The sequence below is a fragment of the Mirounga leonina genome, unplaced genomic scaffold (genome assembly GCF_011800145.1).
Source record: "Mirounga leonina isolate KUSES-001 unplaced genomic scaffold, KU_Mleo_1.0 Mir_166, whole genome shotgun sequence".
Classification (NCBI taxonomy): Eukaryota; Metazoa; Chordata; class Mammalia; order Carnivora; family Phocidae; genus Mirounga; species Mirounga leonina.
Genome location: NW_023270418.1, coordinates 12,989,095 through 13,008,269, shown reverse-complemented (window position 1 = coordinate 13,008,269; position 19,175 = coordinate 12,989,095). Strand labels below are relative to the sequence as shown.

General features: G+C 48.5%; 1 protein-coding gene across 1 annotated transcript in view; it reads right to left on the bottom strand.

Annotated features, from left to right (window-relative positions):
• Window positions 1-1,007: 1,007 nt before the first annotated feature.
• Window positions 1,008-19,175, bottom strand: part of KIAA1549L (KIAA1549 like) — a 117,048-nt gene continuing 98,880 nt past the window's right edge. Inside the window, 4 exon segments of the mRNA XM_035012539.1 lie at window positions 1,008-2,077; window positions 6,850-7,001; window positions 8,150-8,298; window positions 10,779-10,876. Of these exon segments, the coding sequence (XP_034868430.1) occupies window positions 1,796-2,077; window positions 6,850-7,001; window positions 8,150-8,298; window positions 10,779-10,876 (681 nt within the window). The 3' untranslated portion in view covers window positions 1,008-1,795.

The following is a 19,175-nucleotide window of genomic DNA, read 5'->3' as shown; positions in this document are numbered from 1 at the left end:
ACATGGAAATTACAAAAATACATTTTATTTATAGCTGATTTTTTTAAGTAACAAAAAACTAACACTATGAAAGATCAACCAGCATACCAAAAGGACACTACCTAATATCATCTGAACAAGAGACTTGTCTGGGGGGATTCCATGACACATCATCTCCGGAACTTTCCAGAAAGGGCAATTTGCCATTGGGAAATAAAAACAGCTTCTTTGAAAAGCCTGTGCTTTGACAGTTTGAATCTCCCATTCTAATCAGTTCCACTCCTATTCTTCTCTCAACTTTTAAATTTCCACTTTCTCTCAGTAAAGACCAAAGAAACTCATGAGGAAAATGGCAAGATGGGCTCAGAAGGCATGGACACAGCTGAAGCTAGATGGGTCATGGGTGAAGGCAGGACAGGACCTCATTCTCCAACAGACACCAAGGAAGCCCCCAACAGAGCTGGTGAGGGAGCTGGAGTGTTCCCTCCCGGGGCCACCTGAAATCGGTGGCTGTTTTGCTCAGGCACTGACAGTCAGCAGCTGGTACCTCCGGGCTGCGAGGCAGCGTCCACCCAGAGCTCTGGAGACCGACTCGCCGCTCAGGAGTGCGATTTGCCACACAGCGGTCCTAAAGTCAGCCAATGTCCTCCTGCATCCATTGACTATGGGGGCGGGGAGGGAGGGAACTGGCAAACTCCATACACTTTTAAAAATGGTATTTACATTTAAACGTAAATCAACAGATTTTCTACATTCAGAAGCTTCTATAAACAGAGGCTGCAGCCCGGGGCGGGGAGCGGGGGGGGCGGGGGGGGCGGGGAGAAAATTTCTGCTCGGAACAGGCGTCAGTTACTCCTTCCTTCCATGTCCCTCAGCAGCGCCTGCCAGAAGTCGCTGTTGAAGAGACAGAGGTTTTCCTGTAAACGCTGATGTTTCTAGTATCTCAAAGAAGAGAGAAGCTTTGTTCTCAGGCCACCTTCATTGCCGGGCAAAGAAAAAACCTCCAACATATGACTGTTTTTCTTCTGTAGGATCCTAAAAGCTCTTAGCACCGATTCCCTTTCAGTTAGATACGACCTTGCAGGGTACTCCAGTTCCAAAACGACAACACCTTTTCAAAAAACCTGTCAACCCAAACCCACCATTCCCCCTCAACCTCCTCTCTTCCTTGGCCTTTGTTTAATGAACGGGAGGGAAAAAAAGAGCCAGGACTATTTATAGGTGTAGTCATGGACAGTACTGATTTTCATCCAATTCATCTGACTTCAAACCTGAACCTGTAAAAGAAAAGGACTCGAGTTTCTTGGCCGGAGTCAGTGCCTCCTTTGCAGACCAAAGGAGGTAATGGTTACAGTCACGGCTGAACGAGAGAGGGTGCGGTCTGGTGCTTATTCAGATGCCTGCGTCGCCTTTAACACAGAAACAGAGTTAACATGCAGAACTCACCGAAGACAGAGCTATGTTCTCCCCCTTCTGGTGACTTAGTAAAATGTGGCATTGGACAGGAATCTGCAGATCAATTAGTGTCTCTTGCGACTAAGGCTCCATAGGGAAATACACCCACAGTTCAAACATTTAACTTCACAGAATATCAGACATAAGGTCCCACGTGGGGACTTCTTGACGTACAATCAGCTGAAGAAGCCAAGAATTCGGCTGGCCGAGAGTCTCCTCTGTTGCCCAGAAGCCCCACTGTTCACCTGTTCAGAGGGTAAGAAAGACTCCCACGTGGTCTGTGCCTCAAGTCCCAGCAGGTCAGGCTGAGACACCGGAAGACTGTTCCCTCGGAGTCTGTAAGTTCCATGGGGCTGAGGTATTAGACCTGGAACTCAAACATGTCTGTCTGTTTCTTGGCCAGCTTGGCCACCTCCTCCCGGATGGCCTTCACGAGGGCCGCGGTGGAGATGTTGGTCAGGGGCGCGTCAGACGGGTCGTTCTCGGCCAGGCTCTGCTGCGAGGCCGCGGCAGACGGCCCCGGGGCCTGCTCCAGGCTGGGGTGCATACCTGCAGGCTGGCTGTACTGGCGAGGGAGTCTGGAGGGAGAGTTCTGCTGGTAACGCGACCGGGGGTAAGCCTCGATGTACCCTGGGAGGGGGACCTGCAGAGGGTGTTGGAGAGAAGGGAAGGGCCCGGGATTAGGAAGGGGCTCGAGTCATGGGACAAGCTTGATACTGGATGAGGGTGGGGGTGGGGGGTACTGAAGACAAGGGAAGAGGTTCAGAAGAAAATGGAGACCAGGCACCATTGTACACATACAGAACCTGGAGTCTTGTTTGTTTAGAAAGCAGGTCATTTGGACTCACTGGATATGCTGGGTGGATGAACGAAGTAGGGGTTTTGAACTTTGCTACAACCAGAGTCTACAGCTGAATCTACCTGGCTACCTTTTTAACATAAGCACAATCCAGCAAACAGAAGTATTGTTCTTCACAGACCTCGAAGGACTCAGGGACTCATTACCGACAGACAGGTAACTGCTAACACGGAAGGAGCCCTGCGCCAAGGGCTTCCCACACATTATCTCACTTGATTCGCAAAGCAACAACCCAGGAGGCAGATATGGTCATCCTTATTTTACAGAAGAGGACACTGAAGCAAAGAGTGCCACAGTCTTAAGTGACACGGTTAACAGGCCACTGAGACACGCTTGGAGCAAGTCTGTCTGACGCCAAGGGCTGGGAGTTAGTTACTGCACTGTCTCAGATCTGCGATGTGATCTGAGTTCCTTGAAAATTTTTTCTCTTATTACCAAATGTGGAAGACACATACTTAGATGCTTACATATATGGACACTTCTAGTAATAAGGACACGTCAATGATTTGGAATTCAGGATTAACTTTCCCACAGAAACAGTACCACATGTGGGGATGCTGTTCCAGAGCAACCCACAAGAGGCCTTTATATCCCATAATGTTAGCTGGGTCCCTGTGGGATGCGTGCCTGTGGACAACGAAGGCACAGGGTGCTGTGGGGAATGGACACGTGTGGGGAGTCAGGGAGCTTTCAGCCCAGCTTTCAGATGCAGCTTAGCTGGGTCTGGAAGATGAACAGGCTGTTGCCAGGAAGACAAGGTGGGAGGGGTGTTCCAGCAGAGGAAAAACAAAGGCAGAGGCATGGGGGTACGTGGAGGACAGTGTGGCCAGGAATCTCCGAAGAGTTCGGTCTGACCAGAGAGGATGTACAGGGTATGGGAGAAGCTCAGGGAAGACAGGCAGGGCTGATCAGAAAGCCACCAAATGCCAGGCTGCAGAGTTCAGTTTTCTATGGCACACTTCTCAGAAATACGGCATGTTCCCATTCTTTACAGAGACACTTGTCTGGGCCCTGGTGAGGATGGAGTAGGATGGAGTAGGATGGGGTTGGGTGATGAGTCAGAAATTTCGGATGGGCGAATGTACAGCAGGAATGCAGCCTCCCTCCACTCCCCGCCTGAGATGTTCTGACAACCCCTCCCAAGGATGCAGCGTTCTGAGATGCATGCCTGACACCTGGCCTGGGAGCCACCAGCGGGTGTCAGGTGGAGGAGGGGCCTGTATTTTAGAAAGGACACTCTGGAGGTAGACCCACTGGAGGTCGAGAGAGTTCTGAGGCTATGTCAATGGGGTAGGTGAGGGCCGGTGAGGACCCGAGTGAGGGAAGAAATAATAGGATGGATGTTCCAAAGGTTGGGGCTTTAATTTCCCAAGGCCTGGCAAAGAAAGACAAAGTGGCAAATAGGTGTTAATGGTGGGTCTTTCTACACAAGGGCTGTACATATTTCCCTTGCATGTTAGAGGAAAACCAGAGTCGAACTGTCTGTGTCCTTGGTCCATAAGCACTGGGAATGCACAAGTGATTGTGGGGAAACAGAGCCAAGACCCAGGCAGGGGACCGACCCATCAGGTCTCAGCTCAAACGTCCTTTCTTCCAGGACACCCTCCCCTGCCCTACGTTAGCCGAGGGCTCCCTGTAAGATGCTTCCAGTAGTTTCTCTAGAGTCAGTCATCGCCCATGACGTCATCACCTGTCTCGGGCCGTCAACTTCGTAAAGGCAGAACGGTGTCTTGCTTGCGTATCACTGTGCACCAGTACCCAGAATTATGCATGGTACACAGTAGGGAGTCTCTCAGAACTTGGGGTTCTGAGGAACACAGTTTGAAAATCACTGAAGGATGACCAGATGGTGCCATATGTTTGTGAGGGAAGCGGTCATATCCCCTTTCCCTGCATTTCAAGTTCAGCTGGAGCTGAGAGCGTCCAACTCCTGAGACCCCTCAGCTCTGCGGTGTCAAGCGTCCGGGTGCCAGTGGCTGGCACAGGCAAGGGATCCTGGAGGGCACAGTCACTCCTCTAAGAAACTCTTTTCCCCCTAATAGTAGATCCAGGCTGGAGCCATCACATCTTGCTGGCCAAAATTCAGGGCTGGCAAACACCACTCCTTCCCCAGGCAGTGCCCAAGGCAGGCATCACCTAGTGATCACAACACACCGCTCCCAACCCTTCTCCATCCAGCACCAAGGATGAAACCCATTTGTCAAGGGGGTGATTTTGAGGTGATTTTGTCTAAGCTAGCTCCTGATGTCTGGATACCTGGGATCAGGAAGGTCAGACCCCCAAATGATGGTGGGGGTTTTCTCCTTCTCACATGGATGTGGAAGTGAACACCATCCCTGCCCCACTTTCTCAAGCTGACAACGGGTCCCTCTGAGCTTCCTGCACTTTCTTTCACGTATGAGGAATCCCCTGTGCTCCCTGCTGTGGTTCCTGGCTACTGTGCTCCATGCATGAACCCGCCACCCTGCTTAACTGTAGGTGGTAACTGGGCGCCAGGAAAGACCCATTTAGAGTGCGGCAAACATGTTCCTCTTAAAAACAACTAATAGAAAACTAACTCTCCCTCACACTGAGAGGGATGGACCCAGAATGGTCAAATCATCCTGTTAGGAAGGTTGGGTTTTGATTTGCTGGGTTCCTGTTCCTTCATCTTTAAGGTAATATGAACCCAAAGGCATCTGGAAGTGGCCATAAGCCTGGCTAAGCTATCATCTGTGTCTTGAGGGCAAGGGCCAAAGTTTGGGAAAATACTTCCGTTGACTCCTGCAGAGTACCCAGTGGAACTTTCCATGCAGAGGGTGAACCGACAAAGCTGTAGGTTTACTGCCTAATTGTCACAAGTTAAGTATAATCTATTTTCTGAAAAGTACACATTATGTTTAGACTATAAGTGGAATTATGGAGTCAAGAAAGCTCTGAACTGATCAACTCATACCCAGTGATTTCAGCTGTTTAAAATAGCTGAGGACAACAAAGGAAGCAAAAAAAGGCCCACAAACAACCAAAACAGATGCTATAAAGTCTCACATTAAGATCTGTAGACTTAATAGGGAATCCCTACAGCTACTCTTAAAGCTTATTTACTCCAACTTGACAAATAATTCTAAGGAACTCAGACATGCCTCATTTGCAGATAACAGCCCATTAGGAAAAGTATATTAAGGGTGAGTATATCTGTGGAAGTGGGGACACTGACAGCAATAGAAGGTCTGGTTGGGAGCAAGGTCAAAAAAAGAAAAACCATATTGAGCCTTGTAGTAACTCCAAAAATTACAGTAGTTGGGAGATGTGTGATGTAGGGGTAATAATCCTACCATCAGAGCCCATCTTACAAATGTCATTTTACTAGTAAGGCATAATGATGAGCTGAATCATTTGTTAGAGACAAATTAAATTATGTTCCTCTTTTAAAGGAGGGAAGGATATAATTCATTCCAGAATTTTTTTAAGGCAAGATAGCATATATTCTAAGTGCTTTGAAAATTAAAAGGATAAGCTTTGATCATCAGGAAAATTAATATATATAGGATAGCTTTACCCCATTAGTGGTGTTCAAATGTGTCATCACTATGATAAAAACAGACACCAACACCAAGGCTGAGTTGAATCTGTGGAGGTAGAAAGTATGGACCCCAGGGGTTTGGACAGAGAGAAAAGATGACCCAGGCCTTGGGCATCAACATGTTTGCTAAATCTAGGATATATTTCAAATGTTGACATCAAACCCTAAAATGACACACAGCACCAGGGAACCCTCAGGCTGAGCCTGGGAGACAGTCTGCCTTTCTTATCCATGACGGATGGTCTCACAGAGGGATGGGGGCAACCCACACTAGAGGCCATCATTGTGCTATTTTTGTTTGCTTGATTTTTTTTACTTAGCAACCCTTGACAGGTGACTCAGAGGCAGGTTTGGGTGTGACTATCCAGGTTCAATTAGTTGCTGCCTGTCTTCGGTGTAGGATAGGCCAGGCCCACTGTGCCATATATTCCTACTTATGATGGAGGATGGAACCAGGGGATCATGACAAGACAGTCCTTTGCTGGAAGTCAAGTAGAATGCCTTAGGATCTACATGCAAAGTAATTCAATCTTGAATTTCTAAAACTATATTTTCTGGTATTTCATCTACAATAGCTGTGTGGCTTTAGGCAGTCAGGTCACCTGACTAGGCCTTAGTTTCCACATCATGGGAATCATAACACCTACCGGATACGATTGTTGGGAAGATTAAATAAGATAATATAAATAAAACATCTAACATGCTGTCTGGCACATAGAAAACACTAAAAAAATGATAGTTAGAACAAAAATTTATATGATTAAGGTCACCCTGCTAGGAAGAGGTTGAACCTGGACTGGAAGGCAGGTCTCAAGTCCCTCTGTCAAAAGACATCCCACCTGACCACACTGTCTCCTCTAAAATGGCTGAACTTAGCCACCTGGTTGGTGGGAAGCAGGCTGAGATAAAAAAAAACTGTCTCAACCTCTCATCCATTTTCTCCCTCAAGTGTGTCCAGCATGTAAGATTGTGAGGGAATCAGCAAGGGTCTCACCGAATCGGCCCACTGGCTTGGGAGCTCATTCTCTCCTGCATAGGACATCCAGGCCTGGTTCCTGTAGGACGAGGGAGGCGTTGGGATGAAGTAGCCGGTAAAGCCAGGTCTGTTGGCAGCTGGGATGGCAAACACTGCCGGCACCGTATTACCTGGCACGGAGGAGATGCATGGGGAAGATTAGACCAGCACCCCACCTCTTGGGCTGGCATTTGCCTAAGCTGGGGGAAGCTGGGAAATGGGGGAACTCTGGCATGGGGGGAGGGGGTAATGAGGTGCAGAGCAGACCTCCACCTGCAGCCCTAGCCCCGCCCACCTGCACGGTCATCTGCTATGATGCAGACCTGGTTTTCTAGAGAAATGACGGCCCAACTCCCCTCGCCGATCCCCCATCCCCATCCCAACCCCCCTGACCTACTTCAAGAAGGGACACCTCAGTGTCCAGATTTTGTTCTCCCATGGGGAAGAGGTATTTTTAAAAAGGCAAGAAAAGGAACCAAAAGGAATGGATTCCACTGATGGAATTTCTGGAGACAGTGAATGTTTTAGTGTTAGCAACCGAGTGTTTGCAGTTTTCACCTAAAAGGTATGCTTTGAACAGACTCAAAATACCAATTAGGGCATGGATAAACCTTGATGTTCATTTCAGCATTGTTTGTAATAGCAAAATACTGGAAACAACCCACATGTCCCTCCTTAGGGGAAAGGATAAACTGGCCTATCATATCTTTGAATATCATACGGCAGTTGAAACAAATGAACTAGATCTACATGTACCTACCCATCTTGAACACAAGGCTGAGTCAAGAAAACAAATGCAGAAGGAGAGGCATACTTTGATATCACTTGTGTACATGTAAAATACCAACAGCATTAATATACACTATTGCATACACATACATATGTAGCAAAAAAGTTAACACCCTCAATTTAAGGATTGGGATTACCTCTGGGAAGAAGGGGAATGATAGAGGGCTGGATAGTTCTACCTGTAATGCTTTAACGGTAAATATAAATTAAAAAGAAACCCTGAAGTCTGGCAAATGTTAACAGCTACCCCGACTGTAACACGTATCTTTCTATTTTGTCACGTTTCAGATTTTTTAAAGAAATAGAGCAGTAGCTCTTGTAGCCAGGGCTACTGAAGTCAGACGTAACAGCTGCCTCGATTGCTGAGGATGGCAGGTAGCAGGTGGCGAGTGGGAATGTGGGGGGTGCGCAGGGCAAAGAGCACACACAGCACCCGGGTGGGGCTGGGGTGCCGCGCCCGCCTTTCTCAGGCGTTTCTCCTCTTGCCCACCTGAGTAATTTAAAGCCGACTGATCCAACTGCGCCACGGACACGGGGCCTCGGGACACCTGCGCGAAGGAGGCACTGTCGTGCAGCTGGGCGGGATCGGGCCCCGCGGACTCGGCCATCCTGGTCTTGCTGCCCACGTCCGAGGTGGACCTGGGGGCGCAGAGGGGCTGCGTTAGCCGCTCCCCACGCCCGCCGCGGCCGCACCGCCACCCAGAAGTTCCCGCCGCCTGTCACCTCGGGGGCCGCCTCTGGGAGCCGCGGCGGCCTCCAAGCCCCACGAGGGTGGGGTCCTCGGGCCTGGATTTGCCCCCGAATCACAAAGGAGGCCGGCGCGCCGAGACCTGGAGCGGCCGTCCAGCTGGAGTGGTGGCCCGAGCTGGAGTCATTTTTAGATATTCAAGGTCAGTGTTCCCCCGAGGGTGGCTCTGTGTCTCTGGGGAGTAGCCCACTTAATTTCCACATAAAAATAAGCCAGGCCATTAGCGGGGGGGGTGTTAGCCGGGGATGGTCGGCCTGGGAGGGGATGACATCATCAGCAGCCAATGAGAAGGCTCCGTCTGGAGTGGCGGCCGCCCCCACCCCCCACCCCCGCCCAGCCGCCCCAGGCACCAGGGCTGGTGACCCGCGAGGGCCCCGAGGACCACGTTCCCTGCTGTCGCTGCTGCTGCTGGCCCAAGAAGCTCAAGACTCCGGGGAAGCTCAGGCGGCTCCAGGAAGCAGGAGCCTAGCACTTTCTAGGCGCTATGAATGACAGGCACTTGTTTTTGTTTTTTTGGGGGGGGGACCCACAGGCAAGCAGAGAATCCAGCCCATTAAACACATCCTATTTCTACTTAGTGCTCAGAAAGCTGGTAAGAAGAGGGCTGCCTGGGCGCCACGGGGGCCAGCCTCCCCCTCTAGCAGAGGGTGCTTTAGCCAGTCTCTGTCCTCCCCCTCACAGAGGGACGTCAGGCTCTCTTAAAATTAAAATGGAAGGAGGCAAAGGCAGCCACAGCAGGTGGCAGGCTGCCAGCCCATATGGCCACCCTCTGAGGAGCGGAGTGTCTGTCACTGTGAAGAACAGAACAGAGCCACAGCAAGAGGCAGACATCTGGGTTCTAGCTTCCTCCCCCTGCTGAGCCTCAGTTTCCCCATCTGAGAAACAAAAGGGGTGGATGACCCCCTCTCCAAGGCTCCTCCCTGCTCTAATCCTTTGAGTCTAAATGGGAAGCAGTGGCCTGCTGATATCTGGCAAGATGGCAGACACTGTGCAAGGGCATGGGAGGGGACGGAGGGTTGAGAGAAGAAAGAAGAAACTAACACTGGCCCTTAGCAAATCGGCCACAAATGACTGCTGTGAAGCTCCTCGCATTAGAACTCTCAGGAGTAATTAAAGCCCCCCACTATTGCTCAAAGAGGGTGAAACACAGAGGCGTGATGATTTGACTCAACTTCAGGGTGGGTGCTGGAGGCTCGGTAGTGTGGGGTCTCCCTTTCTTTCTTGCTCCCTCCCCTCTTTCTCCTGGTTGCTCTCTCCCATATCCGTGGCTTCCCACATACTATTCCAGGCATCTGCTCCTAGTTTAGGAAACCCTTACCAGGAAAATTCTTGAGTTCTGCTCCATACACTCAGCCCCCTTGGATGAATCTCTGCAATCAGTTAGGCCCTTGCCCTCATTTTACAGATAAGGAAATGGGGGCCAGTGAGTTGAGGCAACTTGCCTAGGGTTACACAGCAGGTTAGGCTGGAACCCTGGTCTGCAGCTTCCCACCCCACCCTGAGCTCGACTGCAGTCAAGAGCAGGTGTCTACACACAGCTCGGTGTTCTAAACCACTGGAAATGAAGGCAGGGTCATTTCCGGGGGAAACTCATTTTTCTTCACCATTTTCACAAAGGTCAGACCTGTGGTCCCCAGGTAGAGTGTGGCTAGCATGTTGGAGCGGGGGAGGCTGGGGTAGGAGGGCCAGGGCACTGGCCTATCCCTATCCCAGGGCACACTTGTTTCTTTAATCCTGGACCTGACGCCTATCCAGCATCTCCCAGTGCTCATGGATTTTGTATTTCTTGCCTACTTTTGTTTGAAACATGGGCTTGTCATATCGTTACAGAACAAAGACAGTATCTTTATCATATCTGACTTATAGCTTTCTATCTGAGTTCATCTCTTTATACATATCTGAGTTCATGTGCTCCCAGCCTCCTGTCTTCAGAGTCAGGAGTTAGGGTGGGTGCCCAGACATGCCACTCCCTAGCTTCTTGGACACTACCCCTAAACGACAAAGGGACTTCTGGGCCCACACACAGGTGCCAGGAGTTGCCCAGACTGGAGGTGGCCGTTGTAGTGGACTGAGCTGGAATAATTTTCAGATGGTGAAGGTCAGGGTATGAGGCTTTCGGGGTATGGGTTGGTTGCCCTTGGGTTCTTCAAGTCCTGTAGAACTTTCCATTTCAAATGATAAGAAAGTTGGTCAACCCTCCCTGTGCTCCCACTTCCTTCATGGTCCTCGGGGCACCCCAGACACATGGTTGTCGGAACAGGTGATGCACCCTGAATTCAGGGGCAGCAATGAAGGAAAACCGTCGGGTCAGAGTACACGGGACCAGATCCTTTCCAGACACTGCAAACAAGCCCAGAAAGCAATGTGTTACCGCCTGAGAGAAGTAACAGCCATGGGGCCAGTCCGGGGAGGTACAGGTGGAGGGGGAGAGCCCATGACCATTTCAGGAAGCTGGGAAAACCTGTATGCCTGTGAAAGAGACAAGCAAGAGAGGAGGATGTGTTAAAACGCAGTGTCAGTCAACACACAGGTTCTTCTTACTGAAAAGGAGAGTAGGGGGCGCCTGGGTGGCTCTGTTGGTTAAGCGCCTGACTTTGGCTTGGGTCGTGATCTTGGGGTCCTGGGATCCAGCCCTGTGTCAGGCTCTGTGCTTAGTGGGGTGTCTGTTTGTCCCTCTGCCCCTCGCCCCTTGCCCCCACCTCCCAACCTGTGCTCTCTCTCTTTCAAAAAAATAAATAAAATCTTAAAAAAAAAAAAAAGGAAAGCAGGTTTCCAGGTCAGATTTTCCTTCCTTCCTCCAACTCTGCCCTTTGCTCTTCCTTCTGTCCTCCAGCCCCCTCTTCTACCTCACCTCTGCCATGCTCCCCTGTGCCTGGGCCACCTTAGTCACGGAGTCCTTCAGCTGATCTAGTGCTTTCCTGCCTCTGGCTTTTGTACATGCTACTGCTTCTCCCTGGGACATTGTCTCCCAGTTCTTCCTGTGGTTCCTCCCTCCATCTCGTTCAGCCAGCCCCCTGTTCCCCTAGAGCCCCAGTTAATCTATCTCCATATTCTGCTTTATTTTTTGCCACAGCAATTGTCACTCTCTGGTATTATATCATTGCTTATTTATTATCTGCCACCAGCTAGAGTATAATGAGGGCAGGGGCTTTATTGTCAGCTCTATCCTCGTGCCTGCAACAGTGAATCATTGATTGCAGTTTACTTTCTCGCTCAAAAGAAAGCACGTTTAATGGGGGGAAAGCAATGGGTTTAGAGTCAGGAAGTAAGGGTGGAGGTCCTAGCTTGCTGATAAATAGACTTTATGTCCCTAAGCAAGTTAGGTGGACTCTCTGGGCCTCGTTGTCCTCTTCTAAAATGGGGACAAGGATGCCTTGCACCAAAGGGGGCTAAGAAGATCAGGCAAGTCAGTGTAAGCATTTCACAATCTATAAAGCACTGTTCAAAGATAAAGGATTGGAACTATCACAAAAGTGAAGACTTTGATCAACACGTGAGGGGATAAAAGGAAAACAGTCAGAGATAGACAGGATCAGAGAGCCAGGCCACAGCCTCCTTTAGTGGGAGAAAATCTAGAAATGCTCTCTGGGAAGACAAAGCTTAACTTGTGCTTCTCATTCATCTTTTTCTTTAGGTATCATGCCTGCTAGATCTCTTGAGGAACAAGCTGACAAGACTTTAAGCCTGAAGGCATCAGGACAAAAAGAGCAGCAGTGGGAATCCATAAATAGGGTTCTTTGAACTGAATGAGGTCTTCCGCCCTGCAGCATTATGGCAGACTACATACTGGTAAGGGCCGACCCATGAGCTAACAACTAGATCCTAGATGAAACATACATCTTAATGCACTTTGGGAATTGCAAGATATAAGGGAAACCTCAAAGACCCTACCCACCCCCCCCACACACACACATCTCAGCAAACTAAAACAAAACCATGAGCTGAAACCAAAGATAGAAATAGAAGTATGCAAATATGAAAGGTGGGGTTGCCTGAAGTCAAGCACCATGTTGGCAAACGATTAAGAGATCAAGCCTTGGGACAGGCAAGCGGGGGGCGGCGGGGGGGGGGGGGACGGCGCGGGCAAGTGGAACTGAGATACAACCAACCTGCAAGGGGCTGGTTGTGCTCCCAGGCTCAGGCAGGAGCCATTGTAAGTCCTCTTTGGAGGCGATCTCCCTAACCCAGGCTCTCAGGAATGGTACAGATTAAGATAAGCAGACAGGAGCTCATAATCAAAGACCAGAAAACATAGGTGAAAACAGGAGAAAAAAACAAACAACAGATTTACATCTTTAAGGACTTAAGAGTTTAAAATTTCTAGGTACGAAACAGAAAACAGAAAGGTAAAAAATGTTTGTAACAAATAAATGACCAGAGATACTCTCAGGAATGATCAGGAAGATTTGAAAAAGAACAAATAGATCTTTTAGAGGTGAAATGTAATTACTGAAAGAAAACACAACATCGGAGATAGACTAACTGGGGCTCTAGGGGAACAGGGGGCTGTTGAGTGTTGAGTGGGCTGTAATTACTGAAAGAAAACACTCAACAGTGTAATTACTGAAAGAAAACACTCAACACTCAAAAAGTAATTGATGTGCCACAGATGAAGAGAAAATTAATAAACTAGAAAATGGAATTAAAGAAATTACCAAGGAGATAAAGAGATAGAAAATATAAAAGAGCAGTAAAAAAATATGGAGGGCAGAGTAAGAGGGTCTAACATGCAGCTAATCAAAGTCCCAAAGTCCCAGAGAAGAAGAGAGGCCATATTTAAAGAAGCAATGACTAAGAATTTTCCAGAATGGATAAAATCAATGAATTACTAAGTTCAGGGAGTACAATGTATCCCAAGCAGGATAAATAAAACACAAACCTAGATACATTGTACTGAAATGGTAGACTGCTGAAGCAAAGAGAACATCTTAAAAGCAGCCAGAGAGAAAAGGCATATCATCTACAAAGGGATGACATTTAGATTGATGTTGGACTTCTCAACATCACCTAGAAGACCATGGAATGCAAAGTGCTCAAAGAAAATAACTGTCAGCCTAGGAGTGTATCAGCAATGCTAACTTTCCAGAACAAGAATGAAAGAAAACATTTGCCCAGATCTAGAGGTACTGGCTGAATCAATTTGGAAAGCTACATTACCATTCTGCATTTCCATTTTTTGAGCATCAATCAACAATGTATGCTAAGGTCATATTCAGGGAACCAAACTCTGAAGATCCACTAGATCCTAAACTTCTTGGGTTTCAGCAACCATGGTACCCCGACCTTATGAAGCAAAATGCTTTGCACCTAATAGTGCTAAATAAGTACTTGTTCGATGAATGTTGAATGAACCAGAGTCAGGAGACCCAAATTCTCATCTTGATTCAGCCATTCACTTTCTGTAGGCATGTCATTCAGTCTCTCTGCCCCTCATTTTTTGCTTGTTTGGTTTTCATTTTCCTTGTGAAATAAGGCATTGGACTAGCTCATGGGCTTCCAAGCAAACTTTTCTAGAGCCATGAAATCATTATGACATAATCTGAATACACAACCAGATTAAAGCAGAGCTTCTCTGGTTGAAGTTGGCGGGGGGGGGGGGAGGGGCAGTGCTGGTGAATTTGGCCCTTCACTTACCAGCATGATGACAACCTGGGACCTCCCTGAACTCTAAGATTTTGCAGAGTTTGAAAATCATAATCTTGGATGTCCTTCCAGCTTGTACTCCATTATTATCAATAAACCATCAAGTAAGGACATGCCTTTCCCAAAATAGAGAAAGGGGTTTATAGCCCCTCTTCCCTCTTCTGGCCTCTCTCACGATACTCGGTAGAGGAGAGAGACGACCTATTTTTATCCCTGATCCCTGGAAGCCTTATTCTATGCTCAACACAGTTTTCCAGCCAAGAAAAAGCCTTTTTATGCCTGTGTCTGTCTTGTAGCACTTCACCAAAGAATGGATTAAAAATTCTGAAGTTTTGATAAGTACCAAGGGAATTCCTTACTTTGGAAGATCTTTCCAGATACGAGCAAGACTGAACAGGAGATCAGACAGTTGCCTTTGGGCTGTATCCTCAGGGGCCACAGGGGTTACATAAAAAGTAGAGCCCATGCCCTGTTGCTTGGGGGCTGAGAGAATGACCTCTCCTAGTGTCTTCCTCCCTCCCTCTGTGCAGGTTCCCCAGATGTCTAAGCCCTCACATTCCGGTTTCTCTTGTTATGTATCTGGAACCTTGGCTTCTTGCTGGCTGCGTTGTGACTGGGATTTCACTGGAAGCTATTGCTCAAAACTGTTGCCTGGTTCCAAGTTCCCTGTTCCATGACAGTGGACCCAGCCTGGCACCCAAGGACACCATCTTTTGGGATACCTGCCCTCTGGCTAGGAAGGAGATCAGAGACTCAGAACAGAAGGCAGTTTTTGTAAACAGGCCTGAGGTCTTTGAGGTGGAAGGAGCCTGAATGTGACTAGACTAGGCCACTCTTTGGGCTTAGAAGTTTGGTGGTCAGAGTAGAAGGGAAAAAGGTGACTACATAGTCTGCTCAAAGTTTCAGTCATGATGTCCTTGAGGGGTGATGGGAGCAGCTCAAGGCCATCCTCTCTAGAAATCCTAGTAGAGAGTGAGCCCAGGTGAGACCCACTGTGTGCTGGCCCCTCCTTGTGCATGTGCATCCATCCAGAAGGACGAATGTGGTCAAGATCAACCTCAAGAGGAGCACAATAGGGATGACAGGTCAAAGGGGGCAGCCTGCAGCTGGAGGGACAGGTCAAAGGGTCTCAGGCTTTGCACTGGTGGGGGAAGGAGGACTAACAGGCCACAGTCAGCCCACCCTCATTGGAGGCTTTTATCCAGTACCACACCCGCTAGTAATAATACGGCACCAGGCAAAACAGGCGTCCACGTGGGCCTATAAATAGCTTTACATCCCGGTGTAGGAAGCAAAGTCTTCCAGAAGGATAGTTCTTATTTAGTTGAAAACAGAGGACTTGGCAATTGAAGACTAACCCCATGGTGAAAACCCAGGGCTCATCTTCATCTGTCAGTTCACCAGGAGCTGCTGGCAGAGTCACATCTAAGGCTTCCAAGGCCTCGGGACTCATAAAAGGTTCAAGCTAGAAAGAGAGCAGGAGACACTGAGACCACACCCCTTACCTTAAGCAAGGGGGATACTAAAGCCCAGAGAGGTAAACTGACTTGTCTAAAGTCCCATAGCCAGTTTAGGGCGCTGTCTTGCAATCCTGAGCTAAGGGTGGTGTGGTACAGAGGGCATGGGTTTGAAACCAGACAAATCCAGGGCTGAATCCTGGCTTGATCCTTACCAGCTGCTTGACTTTGGGCAACTTGCCTTGTCTGGGCCTACTTTCTCACCAGGTGATGGTGGTTAACAGTATTAGGCCCCCATACCAAAGGCTGTTCGAAAGACTCATTTTATTATTATTTTTAAAGATTTTTAAATTTTTATTTATTTGACAGAGAGAGAGAGACAGCGAGAGAGGGACCACAAGCAGTGGGGAGAGGAAGAGGGAGAAGCAGGCTCCCCGCTGAGCAGGGAGCCTGACAAGGGGCTCTATCCCAGGACTCTAGGATCATGACCTGAGCCGAAGGCAGATGCTTAATGACTGAGCCACCCAGGCGCCCCTGAAAGACTCTTTTTATGTGTTAATGTAACATCTGGCACACAGTACGTCCTCCATAAGTAAAATCACTTCCTTCTGAGACAGGGGAATCTTTTGATATAGTAATTGTAGTAATTAACACTTTTTTCTCCCCACAATTCCTGGAATCCAGGGCCCTTCCCCTATGCCAAGCAGCAAGGGTATCCCACCTTCCTGCCCCAGGGAAGGAAGGCCAGAGCCACAACCACTGAGGATGGCCCAAGAGCCAGTTCTCACTGGAGTTTCGATAGCCAAAACTACTGAATTTAGGATTTTGAATATCAAAAACCTAAGCGCTAAAGCACTCAAGGCCTAAAGTTGATGCTGAAAGAAGAGATTTGGAAGAAGAGAGGTACATTTAGACCACTCTGCCCCTAGATGAGGTAAACACCCTGGGGTTAGGAAGGGGAGGAGAGTGGGAGGGAAGCCAGAGGGCTTAGATGCTGATGGGTCTGGAGAAGGGGCTCTAGGTCCTGCCTCGCTCTGGGGGAAAGGGAGGGAGAGGCTAATATGAGGAAGATGCTAGAGAGGGGAGAGGGATAGGATATGTGTGTGTGTGTGTGTGTGTGTGTGTGTGTGTGTGTGTGTGTGTGAGTGAGTGAGATAGAGGGGGAAAGAGAGAGACAAAGAGGGAGAATAGCATACTCAAGCATGGCAGGGAGAGGGGAGGGGTCTGGACAGAGCTTGCAAACAGGAGGCTCAGGATCCAGCTGTGCTCCTCCTGGACTAACAGCTGGAGATTAGATGGAAATAAGGACTTCTCAGGGACACCAGCCAGAGTAGTTAGATGAGGACAAACTGAAACCAGATTCTGATGCCTACTTCCCACCCCTTCACCATGCTTTGCACCATGTAGGACCCTGCAATAGCTCAACCCATGGGTAGGGAGGGAGACCCTGAACTGAAATTGAGCCTTTGGCACATGGAAAAGAGAAAAATAAAGAAAGGTATATGTCTTGCACCCCCTGAGTTTTGTGGGCTAAGTATTCTTCAGACTTCATCGCCTACACTTCCCTTTCTCCCTTCCCATGCAGCATTCCTGGATAAACTGTGGTTTTTACTCACTTGAGTGATTTTTCTAAGCTTCGAGGGGTATGCTGTTGCTGGATGTTGGGTACTTAGCTGGTTTTCAAGGGGGCTTCCTCAGGGCAGTCCAGAGGCAAAGATCCCCACACCAAGGCTGTAGGACAGTGTGACAGTGTGACCTGCTTCAAGGACTCCCAAGAGTTGGACAGCGCCCCACCAACAGTGCCAGGGACAGACCCTCTCCCGGCGTTCCGACTGCCTCAAGCCACCAATGACTTTGGAGCAACCAGAGGCAGAGAGGGCCCAGTAAAAACTGACACTGAATTTCCCACCCATCTGACCAGATGGGAGCTCAGAACAGATGCAAATCGGATTCAGAGAAACATAAGAAATGTAATTATTTCCTGAACCCAAGTGTTGTGGTGTTTGCAGACTCATATCTGACAGGTCTGCCTATCTCATCAACAGAGGTTTTGTTTTGATTTTGAGGGGAAAACAGGAAAAAAGAAAAGCTGTGAAATTCTCGATTTCATCCTAATAGAGATGTCTCCCTTATAAGCGGCAGTGATAGGAATGGACAAAATCCTCTCAGGGTCAGCTTCCTTATGAGGAGATCACACTCTGCCGTTCTGGAGATCTGAGTCTCCTCCAAGTGCCTCTAGTGGAGAGGCTGTTTTAACCCTACTACCTTTCTCTGAATCCCCTCCTCTGACACCAACAGGAAGGCTGAAGGATGTTTTCATTCCACTTGACACAGACTCATTAGGGCTGCCGGCGAAACTGGATCGGTCTTTAGGTGTCAAGTCCAATCTCGTCACAGATTCCAGGGTGAAATATGATCAAGAGTCCCCCAAACTGCAGTGCGGAAGTCCCAGGCTGCCATGATATAAATGGCATGAGCCTGGCCTAGCTCATCGAAAACCACCAGCTTCCAATTATCCTCCGGCGGAGCTCCGAGAGCTTCCTTTTGGGAAGCTGAAAAGTAATCATAGTTATCATTCTCAATCGCCACCTTTTCTATTGATTTCCACATTGTCATAGCACAAGGGGGCTCGGCAAAGAACTCGGGTAAGAATCATTATTTCTACTGTGTATTGTTAGCTATTTTTTCCTTTTATGAAAATAGGGACCACATGTGTTGGCAAAAAAGAGGAAGTCTTCATAACAAGAGAACTGCCTTTGATAGTGTTCTGGTCTGATGGCCCATCTCTCTGCTGTGTTATTTCTCAGCTCTTTCCCAGTTTTCGGTGGCCTTGTTTTTCAAGCCTAGAAGCTGATGTTGTTGCCCTTCCTGGCACCACTGCTAACCCCAAATTATAACGAACAGAATGATCTAGGTTTTCATAGGTCCCACAATGAAATTTTTAGATAGTTTTGTTAAATTGAAGCACCATGGACATGGATTCCATCAGCGGCTGGAAAATCCTCCTGGTTGTTTAAATTTTTCTCTCTGAAACTGGATCTCTCTATGGATCCCCAGAGTCTGGCCTCCAGCCAGAGGGGTCCAGCTGTTGAGAATCATCTTTCAACAGAAGTGAAGCTTCTCTGGGACCCTCCGTTGGGGCCCCCTGGAGCATGCTCTTGAAGGAATTCAACAGAGCATGAGGAGGAAAAGATGTAGTCCTGGAACTGTCAGGAGAAGGAATATAACTAGTGGAATTCAGTGAAAAGGGCAGAATATTTTTACAATGATGACTACCATTGATCGAGCAATTTGAGGGGCTGAGCTTCATCGGAAGCCCTCTGATTAATATCAGCAAACAAGTAGCGGGTGCTCCCCAGGTGCAGGACTGTGCTAAACATTTTCCATGAACGCCCACTTCATCCTCACTGAAGACCTCTTATCACCACCGTTTCATGGCTGAGGAATCGGAGGCTCAGAGTTGCTGCCACTGGCTACGGTCATTCAGCCGCTGTGTGCCCTTCTACTCCGGGCTGAGGGCAAGTCCAGGGATGAGGTCAATGTATGGAGGTCAAGAAGGATGAGCCAACGAAACTGAAGTCAGTATGAATCAATACAGAACGGATACAGGTGACTCTTCCCAGGGGACAGACACTTAAGAGCTGCGTATAAATGTGGTAAGATTCGGG